At 45.5% G+C, this 19,619-nt stretch overlaps 1 protein-coding gene across 3 annotated transcripts in view; it reads left to right on the top strand.

Moving 5' to 3' along the window:
* Positions 1 to 19,619, top strand: part of PTH1R (parathyroid hormone 1 receptor) — a 130,739-nt gene that overhangs the window by 75,445 nt on the left and 35,675 nt on the right. For all 3 annotated transcript variants that reach the window (XM_075492198.1, XM_075492196.1, XM_075492197.1), the window contains 2 exons: positions 10,027 to 10,137; positions 11,676 to 11,794. In XM_075492198.1, coding sequence (XP_075348313.1) covers positions 10,098 to 10,137; positions 11,676 to 11,794 — 159 coding nt within the window. In that variant the 5' untranslated portion in view covers positions 10,027 to 10,097. The remainder of the gene's footprint in view (positions 1 to 10,026; positions 10,138 to 11,675; positions 11,795 to 19,619) is intronic.

Genomic DNA, 19,619 nt, shown 5'->3' with positions numbered 1-19,619 from the left:
CCAAAGTTAAACCTGGAAGGGGATGAAGTGAAATTCCCAGCCATAAGCCATCAGACCTGATTTTTTTTTTTTTTTTCATCCATGAATTAAAAGCCTGTCTTTCCCTGGTTTGGAAAAGGAGATGGGACATTTTGTGGGGGAAGAGAGATTTTTACACAAACCTGTTATTAGCAAAGGCCATCGGCAATCCTTTCTCAGAGTCCTAGGTGTTGCAGCTTGTCTCAAAATGGCTTGTTTTTTTAATAAATAAACCTATTTGCTAGGGAAAGCGGTTATTTTTAGTTGAGAAGCCGTGTGTGTTTACCTAAGGTGTGTGGGTTGTGCATCTGAGTTTATGGCTCCATTGTCCCTAAAGGACCTATACCCAAGCCCAGGCTCTCTCTGGGCTTGCAGAAGCTCAGGATGTGCTCCTGGTTTTCCCTCCAGAGACTCAAGCACCATCCCCTGATCATCCAGCCTGCCAAGGTCTCCTCAGATATTGTGAGTAGCCTCAGGTGCCTTAGAAGTTAAGGGAGACAAAGGCATCCAGGGCACTTAGGATTTGCCCTAAACACCCCAGACTTCCATAAACCCGTATCTTCTCCTGCTCTTTCTATCTTCTCCCTGTTTCTGTTCTCAGTCCTTGTGGCTCAACAATGCAGGGCCAGAACGTTGGCCCAAATACTGTCCTGCAAGCAACCAAACTGTCCCTTGTTAGCATGCTCCCAGCACAGTTTTGGCCTGGGACAGCTGTCGCAGCCCCAGTGGACACCATCTGGGGGCCATCATGGACCAGGAGACCTTTCAGGAGAGCAGCACAGACAGGACTGTTCTTCTGGGGTGTGCATGAGGGGGAGTTCAGGTTCGTGGATATGAGCCATCCTGGACTTGAAGGGCCTGAAAATGGGCTATGCTCTGTTGTATTGACTAGTATAGTTGCAATCAGTGAGTCTTGGTCAAGCCTGGGTTTTCTCATTGCATCTGTGGTTCTAGGGTGGACCAAAAGAGCACTGAAACCCTACAGAGAGATGTCATCTCCCACCCAAGCCATCTACTACAGCTACTATTCAAGTCAGCAGACTGTGGTGACTAGCAAGGGCTTGCAGCTCTTCACAGATGGCTACTTGCCAGTCATGCCTGAATTAGAGCTAGCAAGACATAGGAAATACCAACAGGTGGCCTCTACCTGCAAAGGTTTATGGGCCAAAGGCTTCCAATCCCATTGAGAAATGTCTGCTGAGCAGCTACATAGGTCTTCCCACACACAGGAGGAATAGGTCTCAGGAGTTACGATAGGCATAAATGGTCCATGTGTTAGATATGTAAAGTAATATGGAGAAAGGGTGAAAAACAGTACACGGGATGGCTGAACTGCAATACTAATTAACAACCTTATTTCTATGCTCGTTTTAATGATCGATATGACCAACACTATCCCCTCTCAGAGGGAGATCCGGAGGCTTTTGGAAGGACTAAACGTACTGGAATGAGGAAAGAAGGACGCCTGGGCTGAGCCAGGCCAGTAGTGGCAGGATGGGTGTTATCAGATGGGATGTTGAAGGTAATATTTCTCCTTTCGGGTTGTGAGTGCAGTGAGTGGACAGTCAGCACGTGAAATGGGCTAGTGATGCCAGGGTAGCCAGCTGTCTCGAGCTGTGTCATGCTATCAATTGTCTGGTAGCACTCATAACCTTGTGACTTTCCCATTGTGCCTTGGGGTGAGTAAAGACACATTGTGACTTGGAACAACCCCCGGCCCACGCGTCCTTCCCCTCCAAAGTCCTGTTCCTCCAGGGCTGAGCATGCAAGGGGTGTTTCGCCTACTAAACACTGGTGTGCAGACCGGCAAAGGTCTCTGAGTAGTAACAGGCAGAACCTACATCCGTCCATCCCCTCTACCAATCCTCCCCTCACGCTGGCCAGCACACGGTACCCATACACACACAGAGATGTTCAGAGATGCATGCACTGGTACAGGACACACTGCGCACGACTCCGCTGAGAGACACTGCAGCAGTGTGTCCCCAGCTACCCATGCAAATGCCCGTGGATGCATGCGGAGCATCTTTCCCCAAAACAAAACTCCCCCTGCATTGCACAACACAGGTCAACAACACACACCCCTTCCTACAGACATACCCACCTATAGATCTATGCATATACATATGCAGGCACTCATACACGCATGCTCTGACAACCAGGTTTGAAATGCATCTGCAACAGCAAACACCCCCGTACAGAGACACTGGCCCTCCAAGCCTCCCTTCCTCCCCCTCCTGTCCCAAAATGCTGGGTCATTTTTTTGGTTGCTCCTCCCTGCCTGTTTCCAATCCACCAAATGTCCTTCCCGTAATAGAGTGACCACAATTGCACACCGTATTCCAAATGTGGTCTCCCTGGTGCCTTGCATGGTGCCAGAATAAGTCGGGCTGATTTATATTCCATACCCCTAGATAAACACCTCGAGACCATGTTTGCATTTATCCAGCTGCCAAGCAGCCTCGCAGATGGTTTTAATGTGTTCTCCACATGCATGTACCACTCGCACAGAAATCGGAATTGAGACTGGGGGGAAGGAAAGGAGGGAGGAGGCAAGGGAAAAGTAGCAGGCAGGAGAGAATAGCCCTCATTGCACCCCGGGGATACTCTGAGCAGTGAGCGGGCATGGCCCAAATATGTGTCTCCGTCCCTCTCTCTTCCACCAGAGCAACCTGCAGCATTCTGGGATTTCTAACTAGGCTCAGGTGGGCAAGCAGAAACAAAGAAAGAGCAAAATGAGAGATGCATGTGGCACAGCCCTTTCACAAAGCGCTCTGTGACTGGCCTTTCTGCCTTCAAAAGGCAAGTCCCGCAGCAGTGACATCAAAGAGAGCGTTTGCTTGCTCCATCCTGAATACCGTATTGGCTTGTGATAATGACTACTATTTCCATGCCCTGAGATTGCAGCCCTCAAGGGCTAAGGAGAGCTGCAAGGCACATCTGTTCTAAAACTACGGTAATCTGTGCTACTATAACTACTCTGTAGTACGGTACTACTGTAAGGGAGTATTCATGACAGTCCAAGCAACGGTGAGATGAATGGGCACACTATAATAGTAACCTTCAGACATCTCAGGCACTGAGACACACGCCCTGCCTGGAGGATTTCACAGTCTAGCCTTAGAAGATGGGCAAAGATGGTCTGTGATAAAATGGCATGCAGATGCAGAGAAGTAAATCAGATTTTCTGACTTATACCTGGCAGGTATATACCTGCCCTATTGTGACTGATATTAGAGGAACACGTCATTCAGTGCATTTCGATGAGGTGCTGCTAACTTCCAGTTAGATGCTGAACTGACACGTTTCCACATGCCTCGTCTTCTCAAAGCGCTTATTTCGTGGTGGTGGTATGTCCTCTGCAGAGCTGGATGAGGAGGAGCTGTCTGCTGGTGACCTGAGTCCCTGCCCCAGCACAGCCCTGGGAAGGCAGTGGTGAAAGTAGCATTTAGCACCATCTCTCCCAACACATGTCCTTCAGGCTGAAGTCTGTATTTCAATGAGGGCTTTGTTGCCTGAGCCCTTGGGGCTGCCTTCAGCTGAAGTTGAGGACTTGAGTGAGCTGGATTGATGGGCTGAGAAGTAAAAACTAGCCTTCTAGGAAATGCATCAGGAAACTAGAGGAGGTGACCCTTACTGGTGCAGGGATGCGGTGGTGGAAAGAGAGGCTGAGCTCTGCTGTGGCTTAGCTTGTCTTGAGAAAGTGATGGGCTGGGTGTCTCAAGACCAAGAGATGAGAGCACAATTACATACGGGAGCTGTGTTGGCATCTTTGTACCTGGGAAGGAGTAATCTGGACTGTTTTGGAATTTCTCTTGTCCTTGGAAGTGATTGCCTCCAAAGTAAGATGATTTCTGAGATCTGAGTGGAGGTAGGTAGCCAGCTGGAAAACTGACGTGTCTTTGGGAAGCACAGGTGACTCTGCTGATCATGAGACAGCAGCATACAGGATATTGAAGTCGGATGGAGACGCACTGACCTGTCCCAGCGCAAGGATGGCGGCAGAGCTCAAGAGTGCTACGCACAGAGGAAGCAGTGAGTGACATGGTGCTCTCCTCCTAGCCCCATTAATGCCGCAGCCTCCATTTGCTCTAATTATACCATCTTAAAATCACTTAGGGACATGAAACTTACTGACCTCATCCCAAACATGACTCATCTGAAGGATAGAAGCTCTCTCTTAATTTCAAGTATAAGCTTTGTTCACTGCCAGTTTACACCTGTTTATTTTCGCATCATTTTCCACTTTTGAAGCTCATCTCCATTCATCCTGCTTACAATAGGATGAGAAAAGCCTTCTTTCTCATTCTCTCTTTTGGATTAAGCAGACCAAGCCTTTTATTCTCCTCCAGGACCACCAGCAAAATCTTCCCACCCTACCAGTCCTTCCCTGTTGTTGCAAGATTTTTTCTTTCTGTTCCTTTTCAACAAAGGAACTTATGAGCTTTTCCCCAGAGAGGTTATTTTGTTTGACCAGTAGCAAGGATGTCTCAGGACCTGTGAAGCCTCTTCTAACGAACTAGTATAGGACGAAGAAACAAAATAAGTCTTAGAAGACAAAGCTTCAATTCCTGCCTCAGGAGTTGACTTTTACCAACCTCACCTGCTTGTGTTAGGTTTGTAGTCAGGGAGTGTGGTGGTCACTGAGTGCAATCGCCCTGTCTCCCTGAACTCATGTTAAACCATGGAGACAGAAAGGGAGACACCAGGATGAGGCACCTGCGAAGCCTCTGGAGAAGAAGGTGGTCTTGCCTCATTTCCAGCTACTCATGTTGTCCTACAAGACTAATTTCTTCAGCACTAAAGTGGTCAGTGATGTCCTCTAAACATGAGGAACTCCAGTGCAATTCCCACCTTCCATTCCTCCATCCATGAGAGTTATGGCTCTGAATTTGGAGGAGCTTCACCCACATACATACATGCCTGAGAGAGAAGCAATATCCTCCATTCAGCGTTGCCTGAATGACTGATACGCATCCAAGACACTTAGGATGGGGGATATGTATGAGATTTACTTGTTTTCTTAGAAGTTTATGAATTCCTTTTGACTTACATCTTCAGTGCATCCTACTGTTTCTTCCAAGGAAAGAAATGTTTTGTATTCCCAATTCACTTGGAACATGCGACTTCTTGTCCCAAACCTACCCACCTGTATCAACCCAAACAGCATATTTGAAGCCTCGAACTATTTTTTGCCAAAGAAAAAATTTTTTCAAGAGCTTTTCAATCAGTATTTAGAACAAACTGGATCCCTTCTGATTATCCGTGCTTCTAAATATTGTTAACAGTGTCTCAGGAGAGACTGACTTATTTTTAGCATGCCAAAAGCACGCTACTTGCAGGTGGTGAATTTTTTTTTTTCTAATGACAGCTTATAAAAAAGGTTGCAAAAATAGATTTTATTTTTTATTTTAAAGTATAGCCATCAGGAAAAATTGTCGGCTTGTGGATTTTTTTATTGTTTTCCTGAAACTCCTCACCATTTTTCAGATTTCTTCTTGTAATTCAGTGTGGATCTCTTTTGAGAAATGACCAGGAGAAAAGGAAAACAACAGAGAGAAGCCAAGTTGTTACTGCTGTTAATATTTTTATAAACCAAGAAAAATAATGTTTGGAGGAAATATTTGGGAAAAACAAACAAAAAGAAAAGTCTTGTTTGGATTCCAGCACAATACCAATGGAATATATGGTGTTTTCCCTCCCCATTTTATCATCAGCTCAGTTGTTAAGTGACCTCTAGAGTGCACAAAATAGGAGAAAGTGGGAGGCAGAAGGTGCAGAATTTGGTCCCAGTTATCACATCAGTGGTCTCAAGCTGGTGAAATTAATGGTAAAGGTGCCACATGGCTGTGCGGAGCAGGGGGGACAGGGGGTGGAGTGAGGGAGGAAGGAAGGGATGTGGGAAATCATAGAATCATAGAATGGTTTGGGTTGGAAGGGACTTTTAAAGGTCATCCAGTCCAACTCCCTTGCAATAAGCAGGGACAGCTTCAACTGGATCAGGTTGCTCAGAGCCCCGTCCAACCTGACCTTGAATGTTTCCAGGGATGGGGCATCTCCCACCTCTTGGGGCAACCTGGGCCAGTGTTTCACCATCTTCATCGTAAAAAATTTCTTCCTTATATCTAGTCTGAGTGTACCCTCTTTTATTTTAAAACCATTACCCCTTGTCCTATCAGAAGGTCAATGGTTTGTCTCCTTAGATAGGAGGAATGGAGGTATTAGAGATAGGAGTGAGAGAAGGACGGTGGGGCTCCTGTCTGGGACAATAGGTGTGACATAGAGGGGAAAAACAGCTTTTGGATGCATTAAAACCCAGGAATGTGGATTCAACAGTCACAAAGTGTGGCTGATCTTGACATCAGTCAATACTCCCATTTGAAAAATGTTTTCCAAGAGTTTTAGTCAATGTAGGAGCTTCTCAATTCGTTCTGCAACCGGGAGGTCCAGAGGCACCTGGCTTGACCTGTGGATGTCCCTCCCAGCTTCCCCCTACCACAAACTAGTAACTGCAGTCCCTCTTCCCAACATAATTCCTCTCCCCTTGCCCCCATGGTGCCCTGGATTGGCAAGAAACAGCCATGCTGTGCCTAATTTTAAGTGATTCACGTGCCAGTGGCTGGTCAGTCAGCAAAGGCTGCTTGGCCAGGTGGCAGCTGCCAAATGTTCACCTGCCTTTCCCTCTACTAATCATCAATCACTGCAAAATTTGCAGGAAGGAAATGATGACTGGGGTGTCTTACCCCTCCTTCAAATTTGGCTGAAATGGGTTTTCCAAGCATGGAGCGAGGAGAGAGAGGCAGGGGATGATGGAGAGATGGAGAGGAAGTTAAAGAGATTTCTCTGTGTTGTGACAGTTCGTGATAACGACGGCAGATTCATGTGCGTCTTTTCTTGGAAGACTCAGATGCTTTCTGAAGATGGGATCCCACCAGATCCTTATCAGCTTTAATGAATCAGTTCCACGGGTGAATACACAGAGGCATGGAAAGATTTCAGATGCAGTGAGAGGCAGCAAAGATGAGCTTTTTTTCAAATTTCTGGGGCAGCTGATGGCTCCCAAAATTGTCCACACGGTACAGCAGCAGTCCAGAGGTATCCCAGCACCGGTTTGTGCTGTGTTTCCTGCACAGAGCCTTCAGTCCTCTGCTTTTTGGGAAGATTGTGGGGATCAAAGTACCCCAAAAGAAATAATTGCATACCCTGTTATCCAGAAAGCATCAGTTTTCTTTTGAATGAGTCCATTGCAAATGTGTGTGTGTGTGTGTGTGCGTACGTCTACAGCATGAGGAGGGCGTACCCACCAGATACTTTTCCACGTTAATATTTTCTGGACAAATATTGCAGTATGATACTAAATGAAACTACTTACAAGCGAAGGTTGACCTTTGCAAGTTGTTCTGAAGATCTTAGAAAAGTTGAAGGTTTTTCTCTCAGCATTTCAGACCGTGACATTCGGATGAATTTTTTTCTCCTCAATGTTGTTTCTCCACAGCATTAATTTTAAAGTTTACCCAAATGTATTTATTTTGTAAAAAGAATTGGTTTTATTTTAAGTAAGACCACTTTGAGGGCTAAATGAAATCTTTATTTACTTTCTTGTCTGCAAAAAAACCTCAGAGACAATAACATTTTGTCCTATTCCAAATTTTGTGGGTCACTTTTTTTTTCCTTTTTCTTTTGATCCTTCCAAAGAACTGAAAAATAAATAAACTGTTTTTCACAGTGGAAGTAATCCTGCAACATAATGAGCCAAAGGGAAGGGCTTTCCCAGTTTTCATGAATAGGAAATCTAGTATTTTTCTTCCCCTAATGTGACTGGAAGCAGAGAAAATGCAATAAACTTCTTCCTCCTTTTTATCATACCAATGCTGAGGAATTTTAGCTCCTCTACCCTCACTCCCAGTTAATGCCTTAGAAGATAGGCAGTGATTAGTCTGGTCCTTTTCATCAGCACTAAATTAAAGATAAGAAATCAGCTGTTAGGCAATGAGTTTTTCGGTTGTTTTTCATGTCCTAAAATACCAGCAAACTGAACTGATCACTGTCAGCTCCAACCCTGGAGGGCACCATACCAGCCAAAGGTCTTTAAAGCAGTCCTGGATTCTTACTTAATCTTGTGAAAGCACATTCATTATAAAGGATAAATTACTGTTTGGATGAAAGATTGCTAAGGCACTAGCTTTGATATTAATGAAGCATGCTGAGATCTTGGCCATGCTTATCATTTCTTTACTAGTGGAGCTCTTCCGCAGATAAGAGCAGGCTGCTCCATTTTATTTTGATTCGCGTGTAACTCCTCTCTGTCAGACACTTTATACGCTGTTGATAAACCCCTTCACAGGCTGCCATCGGTATGGAAAGCAGATGTTGCTCTGAAAGCAGAGCTGGGGCAGATTCACCGTTTTTTTTGCTTTTTACTTCAAATACTCTACTGCAGCTGGATTTTAGCCGATGGGTGCAGTTAATACAGCCCAACACAAAGGCGTATGTAAGCACCAGGTTAGATTTGTGTGCATGGTCCTCCCTCAGGGACTGGAAATGCAGCCCACATTGAACATCCACGTCTGAATGGGAACTTGCTCCCTTGTGGGACTGGGAACTTATGGATCAAAAGCTGCAGAAATGGGTGGTTGACAAGCTGGAAGGACGGGGTTTGATTTCCCTCTCTTTAAAGTAGTGTTGAAAATGAGGTCAATTCCCACAGCTTTCAAGAAGCCTGGAGGATTTCTCAGTCCTTCTAAATATGGATAAGTTCTGGCTTTGTCCCTTGCAGACTGAATGAACAGACGATGAGGAAGAGGAGACTGCCGGGAGGGTGGGCAGCCCATCTCCCAGGGCACTCTGCCTCCACCACTGGTATCTCAGCTGCTTCAGAGGCTGGTGGCAAACCCCATGGGCTGCAGAGCTCCTTCATGACCTCCTTAGCTTACATGCTCATCTAGGACATGATGCTGGAGCCCTTGAATGATTGGCTGGTACCTCCGTTTGTGAAGAGAGAAGCGAAGCTTCTCATAATTACGGGTCGATGGAAGACCTGCTTAATTATTTCTCAAGTTCTGGAGAATTGCAAAATGACAATTAAAGAACTTTAAATTTATACCTACATACTTGCCAATTTTCAAAAAAAGGTTGGGGGGAAAAAAGGCAGACACAAAATGTGGGAAAGGACTTTTTTCTTGGTTTGTATCTCTGCTTTTCCTTGCTCTAAGCACATAAATCACAGATATCTGCAAATAAACCTAACATACACAGAGGGAAGAGGGAGACCTGTGTATGGGGGGAGGCAGGATTTTTCCTTCGGGGCTGTTTTAGCTTTCTTCAATGAACAAAAAGGGAGAACAAGGATGATTTAAAGAAAAATCCTGTAACAACCACCCCACCACTCCCTTCTCAAAAGGTTAGGAAGTAGCAGTGAGCCTAGCAAAGTAGTACAACAGAGAGAGAGAAACAGTTCCCAGGATATTTGCATTCCTAAGGCAACGGGGCTCATGTGACTTCTCCACCTGCCCATTCTCTTTCTGCTCCTTTTCTGGAAACCCGTGACTGAGCAAAGGGCAGAAATCCAAAATAGTAGTGTAGGCTCAAATCTGTGCTGCCATAGCAAGGCTGTACCCAGCCAAGCTCCCTTGGGCATCTCCAGGTTGCCTGTAAGTCTACAGAGTCCTGAATGCTCGAGTCCTCCTGTCCTCCACTCATTTTCATGGGGCTCTCCTGCCCCATTTTCATTTCTTCCAGCCCACAAGGGAAAGCAACTTTCCAGAATCATTGACCCCTCTCAGAGAGTGCTCAGCTGACCATGTCCTTCTGAAATAAAACTTGGGAGAAGCTGCACCTTTTGGAGCTAAACACTAAGAAGAAAATTGCAATGATGCTTAAGAGCGGCTTTTTCGAATTGAGTGACAGTGGTGTTGACTTTTTCACGGAGAGCCCTCTCCAAATGGTGGGGCATTAGTGTCACCTCTGCAGGTCCAGTGACTCCTCTTTATCTTTGTGTCTCTTCCACAGATGGCTTTTGTCTTCCTGAGTGGGATGGTATTGTCTGCTGGCCTGAAGGTGTGCCAGGCAAAGTGGTGGCTATGCCATGTCCCGAGTACATCTATGACTTCAATCACAAAGGTAGGTGTTGTCCTCAATGTCAGCAGAGCCTGGTAAACTGCAGCAAGGGGAGGCCTGGGAGTCAGAAAATTAGAAATCCTCTTTAGCATCCTTTTTTTAATCACATAGTGACTCCCTTCCAAGCAGGAGTAAAGCCAGGGAAAAGGAAGTAAAGAAACAGCCATTATTTTTTTATGCTGAAAGAAAAGCTCTGTTTTAACCTAAACAATGACAAATTTCCCACCTGCCCCACCCAGACTGTAATGGGGCATTATAAGCACCAATTACACGCTTACAACTGGGTAGTCTTGCAGCGTTACAAACCTGTATTTTTGACGCCACAAACGTTGCGTAGCAATAGAAACCCACAAGATATTCTTCCAATTTATGTTCTTGACTTCACAGGTTTGTTAACTCTAGCCACTGATCTCTGCCCAGACCCCTACAGTGGGTATCTGAGAACGGCGCTGGTAACCAGAACATGTGAATTCCTCCCTATCTCGCTTTCCCTCAGGCAGCACATTTCTTGGCTTGCTTGTGGTGCCGCAAAGTCTGTGCATGTTTTTAGAAGCAATTGAAGTACACTCGCTCCTCAGTGTATTTTCAAAGCTAAAGCATTCTCTTTTCTCAGGCAAAGCTGTGCACCCAAAGACTGAAATATTAGAGAATTAAGACTATATGTTCCCAGCAGAGCACTGATGCTGTTTTCAGAAAACAAGTAATGATATTCTAGTGCACCCTGGTTGCACATAGTCTGTCCTGCCTTTTCTATAAGGGACTGTGAGCTGAGCCAGCTTAACCCCTGGCTGATGACCTCTCGCAGAGACCCCTGCACATGCACTTCATATTAGAGGCCAGGAGGAACAGCCAACCCATCCATTTTTCTCCATAACCCAACATGGCACAGATTCCCCAGCTCACTGACGTCCACTGGTCAAGTCAGCTAGGGTGAGAGTCAGATTAAGATTAGATGCAGAGGTCTCTATAAGGTCTCCTTCTGTAGTCACAGGACAGATAGATCTGTTGACTGGTTTCATCCCTGTTAACTGTAACGGGACTTTTTACACACAGCTCATGCAACGATACCCCCACACAGACATCTGAACATTGATGTTTTCATCTGCCAGCTGAATCCCGAGATGAAACCTTGCCTTCTCTTCTTTCTCCATCATCATGAGGAGGGTAGCCATAAAAAATCTATCTTGAGGTGCACTGAATCTGTAAACAAAGAGCAGCATAATATAGATCACTGTTTATTTTCATAGGGAGAGCTGCAACTCTGAGGAAGATTCTGTGCTTTGGGACTTTTCAAAGCTTCTCTCCTTGGTTTGTAGACCCAATATCTTAACCTAAACTAAGTGCAACTTGTTATTAGCTCTCTGGTGTTTCTCAGCTAGAAAATTGATAAAGTTGCTAAGGAGATGGAAATTGTGTTCTTGCAGCTGAGCTTCAAAGCAGGCAGGAGGCATCAGGGTTGATGGGATCCACCCTTGGAAGAAGCTTCTCCTGTTCTACCAGGTCTAGTCCCGTTTACTCTGTCTCTCGTTTCTCTCCCACAGGCCATGCTTATCGCCGGTGTGACCTGAACGGGAGCTGGGAGTTGGTCCCAGGCAACAACCGCACCTGGGCAAACTACAGTGAATGTGCCAAGTTCCTCACCAACGAGACAAGGGAAAGGGTAGGCAATTGCATTTGTGCATGGAGCATGAAGTGTTGGCCTCGCCCAGGGCTAACCCAAGGAGCACTGTCTCATTTAAAACCCTTGATGAGCTCTAGTTTGCTGCCTCGTCTTGGAAACTATGTCCAAGCTTGCCAAAGCCACATCTTTGTTTTGATGGGGAATTATTTGAATTTGAAATTGTCCTCAAAGCCAGAAAGGGTTCCTCCAGCTGCCATGATCCCATTTGTAAAGAGATCTTGGGGAAACTTGAAGCAGGCTCAGGGACACTAAGAAGTGGTTGGAGGTTCTTCCATGCCATTGAGACTCCCTCTTCCCCACCAGGCAATAATTTTGCTACGAGCTTGTTACCAATGATTTCAATGTTTATGTGCTTGTCTGTGCCAGGGGATGTACAAACACAGAGCTAAAAGATGTGTCAATCAAACCAGTAGCAACCCTGCTTCTGTAGGTGGTTAACAGAGAACCTCTTGGTTGAGAGGTATAAATTAAGGATCAGAGGTTTTACATGGTCTGTTCATTGGAGATGGGTGGGGACAAAGTCCTTTACTAAAGCAAATTAACATGTAAGAACAGATCTCGAACTATTCTGGTGTAGTCACAATTTTGAAACAGGGACACAAGTCCAAAGTTAGAAGAACATGGAGAGGGTTCGGTATGCTCCTGGGGAAAAAAGGAAAAAAAAGATGTCTATCTATACATCAGATCTATGGGCCTTATTTTTACACAAATTCAGGTGACTGGCAAAATAGTAACTGGCAGAAATTTCCTACCTCTCTGTCTGGTCTGAGCCCAGCTGGGGCTCTGCAGTGCTTCTGAATGTCTCCCAAGCTGAGTGCATCGCAGAAGCAATTCTGTGCTAACGTGACAGCAAAGCTGTCGGTGGAGTCACCTGAGAGGATGTGACCTACTTGTTTTGCAGAGAAAGACATTTCCACCCACACGCGGTTGCTGCTCTATTTCTGTAATTTGCAAAGAATTTAGCACAAACCTCTGGTTTCTCAGTGGTACTTGGAAGATGTTCTCCTTGGATATGGGGTATGGCATTAGGGACTGATCATTTGCAGCAAGCGTTATTTTCAGACAGTTGGAGATAAAGATCTAACCACAAGCTTCACAGTGGGGAGAAGGCTTGAAGATGATACACAGTCCCTTTGGGAGAATGTTCTTAATTTTAAATTCAACCACAGCATAGTATTTTTGTTTGCTTTTTTTTTTCTCAACGGTGAAGCAACGTATGAATGAAGTCGTTTAGTGAGGAAGTCTTATTCGAGCATCTGCATGCATTATATCACACAGTCAAGGAAAAGACAGGTTGTATACACCAGGTAATGCTCCAGCTACTTAACAGCAAAGCGTGTTGTCTCAATGCTGGATGATGTTCACCTTTAGAACAAGTTTGGTGGGACTCATCTTTTCCCAGTCCATATAGTGGAAAGAACTATTTTAGCCCCAGAGGTTTCTGGGAAGTTTCTGAAGTAGGTGTTGGAGCCATTGAGCATCTTGCTCAGCTTGAGAGCTTTACTGAGTTGCACAACTTCTTGACCTCTCTGAAGTCATGGTCTCCCCTGTCCCACCTCTCACAGCCATGTCCTGAGGTGGGAGTCATCTGCTGTAGACTTCTCCATCTGAGCAAGTCTCCTAGATTTCCCCTAGGGAAAGGAGGTCCTTTCTTTTAAACCTCCCATGCTGCCAGCCAGGACTTGGTCAAGGTAAATCGGTAGGGGAAGGGTACAAAGAAGAGAGTTGTCCATTTGTTACCAGCACAAGGAAGAAATAGAGACCTTCCACCCCCAGGCTGGTAAAAAAGGCTGAAAGCAAAGTCAGTTGTCCTGGGTTTCATGTCTCTGTCTTTGTCTGTGTCCCCTGAGTGTAGAGGTGGTCACTGCACAGGCAGGGGATTTGGACTGTGCTTCCTAACGGAGAGACATTAGATGAGGTGTCATGATGCAGAAGACTTCATTTTTATTCTCAACCTCTGCTCTCACTTGGGAAATTACTGCTCCTCATGACCTCTCCCTTTATGAGCTGTTTCAATACACTCTCCCAATGTTATCAGCCTCATTAGTCTGTACACAAGGCTCAGTCATCTCTTGCCATAAGTTTTCTGTTGTAGCTACACAGAGGTGAATTTAATGATATTTAATGGTAGAGACAAATTAGACCATCATCGTTGTTCAGATTAAATGGGCAAGATGGTATTGCCTAAGTGATGCCTGCCCAGTGCAAAGAACATTATTAAAAATGGAAGTTTCCCCCAGCTTTGGAATTGTATCTTGATTAATAAATGCTTTTCAACAGCATCTATTACTCATTATTATTATTATTATTATTATTATTAATCTTGAATTTGCGAGAGATTGCTTTCCTCAGTCCAGCCCTGCACTCACCTCATAGTGATGCTGCATGCTGTCATGTAGTCTCCTTGTTTTACCGTAGAGGTGATTGCATTTTAATGACAAGTGAAGCAATGCATATACATCCACTGCGGGTCTTTGGGCCTTCTGGTATGAAAAGCACTCTGGAAATAAAAGAGAAAAGGAATGACCTTCTGTTTGTTTCTCAGCTGGGTGATGACTTTCAGAGAGCAAGGAAGGCCTCTTGTCTTTCACACCCAAGCATGGCTCTGAAGCACTGGTATTAATAAACCTTCCTTTGATTTTTTTCTTGAAGTAAATATGTCAAGAGATGTCAGAATCAGGGAATTTGGCAAGATAGACTAGTCGTCTTTAGAGAGAGATTGTTTTCTATTATTATTTCCCCCCCTGGGGAACAGCATCTTTGCGTCACCAGTAACAGCTGCATTTAACCAACATTTTGAAAGGAGATTGTGGGCTGACTCTGAGTAGGACAGCATCCGAGCAGATGTAACCAGAGGAACATTTGAGAAAGTATGCATTAGAAAGCATTAGGAAAAAAATGTCTGTCTGTGACTATATATATCTCTCTCTGCGTTCCTATCTCTAGAAATAGGCCTATATCTATAGATAGCTATATATACAGATACACACACCTAAATAAACACCCACGTCCATGCGCACGCACGCGTATATATATATGTCCATGTATGTTTGTTTAGGTGTGTAGTTTTCTCATTTTAGCCACTGTGGGATAATTATAAGATTGGCCAAAGCAGCAAACAGAGGGCCCCAGAGAAAGTTTGTGTCTTTCGCTACCTTTTCCTGAACCATATAAATAGGATTATTTCACACAGAGCAGCACGGAAACCGCTTTCTGAAATTAGCAAAGTATGCTAAAGCCATCAGAGCCAGGAGAATTAACAGCTCGTAACTGCCCAGTGAGCAATTGCTCTTGGGCTGTTTTCTAAGGGAAAATTAGCACTGCTGAAGGACGCTGGATTGACAGCCCTGAAGATTGATGTCCGCTCTTTAGCCAGGAGAGCAGGTAGGCTGCAGCTAGTTTTTGAAGCGTGTTTCCCCATATACCTTGCAGATAGCATTAATCTTGCCATGAACAACCGTGTGTCGGACACGGTCGGTAGAAGACAACCGTTTAGCAAGGGGTAGGAAGAAGTTTTGTGGAAAGGTGTCTTAGCAGCACGTGATGGGAAGATAAGACAGTTTTCTTTGTGCCTTTGAAGCCACCGCTCCACCACAGTCTGTATATATTCTCTCATATCCTGCTTTTAAGATAACCCTTCACCAGTGCAGCAGAGATGGTGGAAAACCTTGTTCTCCCGCTCCGTCCCCAGGAGTCGTGCATGGGCATCCCCCATCCCAGTTGCACCCTGGGTCTTCAGAAAGTCTCCTTGCCTCTGACCAGATAAGCCGAGAGATCTGTGGCTTCCCACCCCAGCCCCTGACCAGGCAGCTCTGCTTTGTTTATTTTCCATCTGGGGTTTGAAGAGAGACAGTAGGACAAGGGACGGAAAAGGAATGGATTGGCCGGTGTTCACTCTTTGAGGAAGGCGGTGTGGTTAAACACCAGCTGTTTATCTGTCTGCTGTGTGTTTCACATCGCTGAACCACAGGCTGCTGAACACTGGGAGAGGGTATAGAGCACTGCTACGTAACCACTAGATGATAGACACATAGGTGCATATATATATATTTATTCTATATTTGTTCTGTCCTTACACTCTTCCCTAAGCATCTGTTCCGGGGCATGTAGGAGACAGGGAGCAGGGCTAAAAGGACCTTCGGTCTGGCCCAGATTGGCCATTCTCCTTGCAGCTTTCTTAAGATTCTCTTAAAATTAGGAGTCAGGGCAACCTGTCTTCTTGGAGCTCTTTGATCTTTGCATAAAACGTGGCACACATGGGAAGTTCTGATGTGCCCCTGGCATTAGTAGGCAGCTTTTTAGGCAATTTCTCTCCAAAAACCATAGTCGCCCTTTGGTCATGGACCCCTTCCCTTTCACGCAGCCAGCCAATAGCAGCTCCTTCAGCATGGTCATTTTTCTGGCCACCTTTTCAGACGCTGGCAGGAGTAATGACATATTTTGCTCAATAAGCAGAAACTTCCTTCATTCCCATCTCCCCAAAAACAACACTAATGCCAAACACATCTTTTTTTAAAGCAGGTCAAACCCATCCTGTTTTCAAGGCTGAGCTTAATGGTAAACGTGACCTACATCTACTGAAATCATGGGGAAGGGGAATATGAGCCAGCAACTTGGGAGGTTAGCTCAGCCTGGAAACCACCAGCCTAGCAAGATGGACTGTCCTAAGGTCTAACCTCAGCCCACCAATCCTGTCTTCATCTGCTACTGCTTGTTTATATTATAGTGGTTTTACTGCTTCTAGAGAAATCAGAGAGGCCTCGAGAATCCATCACATACCAAAGACAATGAGAAAGGCACAGCATGTTTCCAGGCTGCTTTATCTAAACTCCATTGTTCAAACCGAAAATCTTCTATGCCTGGCCTTTGTTCTTGGAGCTCTCTGGGGTCCTTTTAAAAGCCAACAACTTTGTGTAGCCTCAAACTGATGGCATAAAACATGTTTACACAGTGTATACTGAGTTATATAGATGAAATGGCATCAAAGTGTCATACATCCGCATCATGAAAGATGGGCAGATGATTTAAAATATGCATAGGAATAAAAAAAAAAAAATGCATCACTGAGATGTGGTTTTCATTCTTGCAAGCAACCCTGTCATCGACCCCCATCTCACACAGCACTTAGTGCTTAGGTGTAGGCAACTGAATCTGAAGATCTCTCTGACTATCATGCGAACATAGACACTCAACACACATGGAGACGCATATTTGCACATCTAAATTGGGGTGTCTTAGTCTGAGAGCTGACCCCAGTCGCTATCCAGGTGGTGGGGATCTGGTGCCTGTCGCCTCTATAGATGAGGGGAACAGAATTCTGTAGCAAAAAGTCATGTTCGACACTCAATGATTTCCCTTAGGCTTTGGAATTCAGTGACTGTTTCGTGCCTTTTGCAAATATCCCTTCGCCCTGCCATTAAGCTTTTTTTAGTCACATCTTTTATTTTAAAAAAAAGACAAGAAAAGCAGTGAGTAGAGCTAGTGACAGAAGCTTTCTGGCATTGCTTATCATTCAGAGCAGTAAAATGCTTCCGCCGCTAATTTCAAACATGTCATTAGCAACATCTGAATCAGCAGCTTTGAGAAACTTTGCAGATAGTTGATCTGGAAAGCCCTTACATGTGCTTCCATCCTCATGTACTGCTAATCCCACCCTTCAACATAGCCTGCCAACCCCTCAAAAGACTACTGGATCCATTTCAGCTTCACGACCTAAATGTTGCAGAGTCTTGCCCTTGTCTCACAAAAGGGGAAAGAAGAAGGATGAAAGGAGAAAGTTGGGCACAGTGCAACACCACTCAGAATGGAGTTTGCCACCAGTCACCTAGAAAATACATGTCACAGGTCTCCCTGTGACACTGGAAGGAAACAGGACACACAAACACCAAAGCCCTGAAGGTTTCATCCAGATGCTGAAACATGGGTTATGTTTATGCCCAGAACCAAACGAGATGCCCTAGGTTACATGAGACAACAGCATGGGAACTGCAGACACAACATGGGACCTACAGGAAACTCATTCCCTTCTGCAAAAGCAGCTTGAAGCCAGACAGAACACTTGGTGCCTAAAATTATGAGGCGCGTGTAAGGACAACTGCATTGAGTCCTACAAGACCTCTTACCTGAGACTCAAATGGATGGGAATCACTATATAAATGCAAACACCTCTATTTGAGCTAGTCACCCTGGGCTCCTCTTGTGACAAACCAGTGCAGCTGGTGGCTGAGGGCACCATCCTGTGATTAAAATAGGCAAATCGCAGCCTAAAGCACCTCTTCTTGCTGCTGGGACCTCAGGTAGCCAGCTCTGATGGAGCCACCCACACCACAGACATCTCAATTAGAGGACCACATCCACTATGACAAACTCCATGTAGCCATAAGAGAGTTTGAGGGAGCAGAAATGCCCTTCACACGCTGTCCTACAGCTGGCTGTAATGCAAGAGTGAAAGCACAGCCATGGTTTTGCAAAGGATGGGGCCTCGAAACCCCACGCCTGGTGCTCTGATGTAGCTCTGAGCTGTCCTGCAAGGGAAAGCAGTTTTCCTCTGGATTCAGATCAATGCAAATTATCTCCCCATTGGTGGAAGTGGACAAATTAGGAGTCGGGTTAAGCCCTGAGCACAGTATGAAAATGTAACAGCCAACTGCTCTGAGGGTCACACACCTGGAAGACGTCCAAACCGCAGGGAGTGGGGAATGCAGGGACCCTTGTGGGAGGGGGGCATATCCAGCCTGTGGATGCCCGTGCTGGCTAGGTTTTGTTTATTTTGCTTTTTCCATGCACTCTCTGAGTTCATGCAGAAGCCATCTCCAGCTCTGTTTTGGTTTCCTGTTCTCCCAAAGCCACCAGGCTGCTGTGAAGTTTCTACCCTGAGGTCAGGCTGGTGGAAAGCTGAGATACAAAGGGGAGCAGAGAGGAAGTCTCCCACCAAACCCAGAGGGAGGGGGAAAAGGAGATCTTGTTACGCATTCAGCATGCAATGCATCTGAAATAGTACTTACTTTTTTTGAGCTTCAGTCTATTGTCAGTCTCTAAGTTATGGCTGGAGTGAGGTCAGGAAGGGAAGATCAGGTGGGCTAGCTCTCTGCAGACAGATCATTTCACCTGGCTATACAATATAGATGGCTGTGGTTTGGTGGAGCTTTGCGATGTGTGGCCAGCGAGGATGGGGGAAAGGAAGTGCTCTGAGGCTGTGCATTGCCTGAGAGCACCACAGAGCATGACCTAGAGAGGATGCATGGTGCATGACTTGATGGCAAGTCATTTCACCAACCCCAAAACCAGCTCAACCACATCGGGGGGGCCTCATCCTGCCCAGCACCCTCCGCAAACGACCATGACTGGCTCAGCCATGTGAAGGGAAGGCCTCCAGAGCATTATTCTGCAGGCCCTGTTGGCAGGGGAAGGGGACAAGCTGGGTACTCCTTAGGGAGATGGCAGATGCAAGAGGCACAGGAAAGCTGTAAGAGATGGGAAGAAAGGGGGAATCAGATCATCCCACACCTTCCCCATCATTATCTCATCCCAGCAGGGCATGGGATGGAGTGGGCAGAGGGCAACATTCAAGGACACCAGTTTTGAAGCTGATGTTCCCTAATCTTGGTACTGCATTGTGAGTTTTACAATATTTTCCTGAAAATCCCAGCCCCTGGAATCATAGAGATTGAGGTTTTGTCCTTCTGGTTTTCCTTTAGCTTTTTTTCAGCTTTTCTTTTTTTCAGTGCACATGTGTCAACAGTTGAAACAGTGAAGGATTACTGCAGGATTCAAATTACATGACACTGGTTAAAGTATCACACAT

Source organism: Mycteria americana, chromosome 2, assembly GCF_035582795.1.
Source record: "Mycteria americana isolate JAX WOST 10 ecotype Jacksonville Zoo and Gardens chromosome 2, USCA_MyAme_1.0, whole genome shotgun sequence".
Taxonomy (NCBI): Eukaryota; Metazoa; Chordata; class Aves; order Ciconiiformes; family Ciconiidae; genus Mycteria; species Mycteria americana.
Note: the sequence above shows the minus strand (reverse complement) of the source record. Positions and strands in the feature narration are given on the sequence as shown.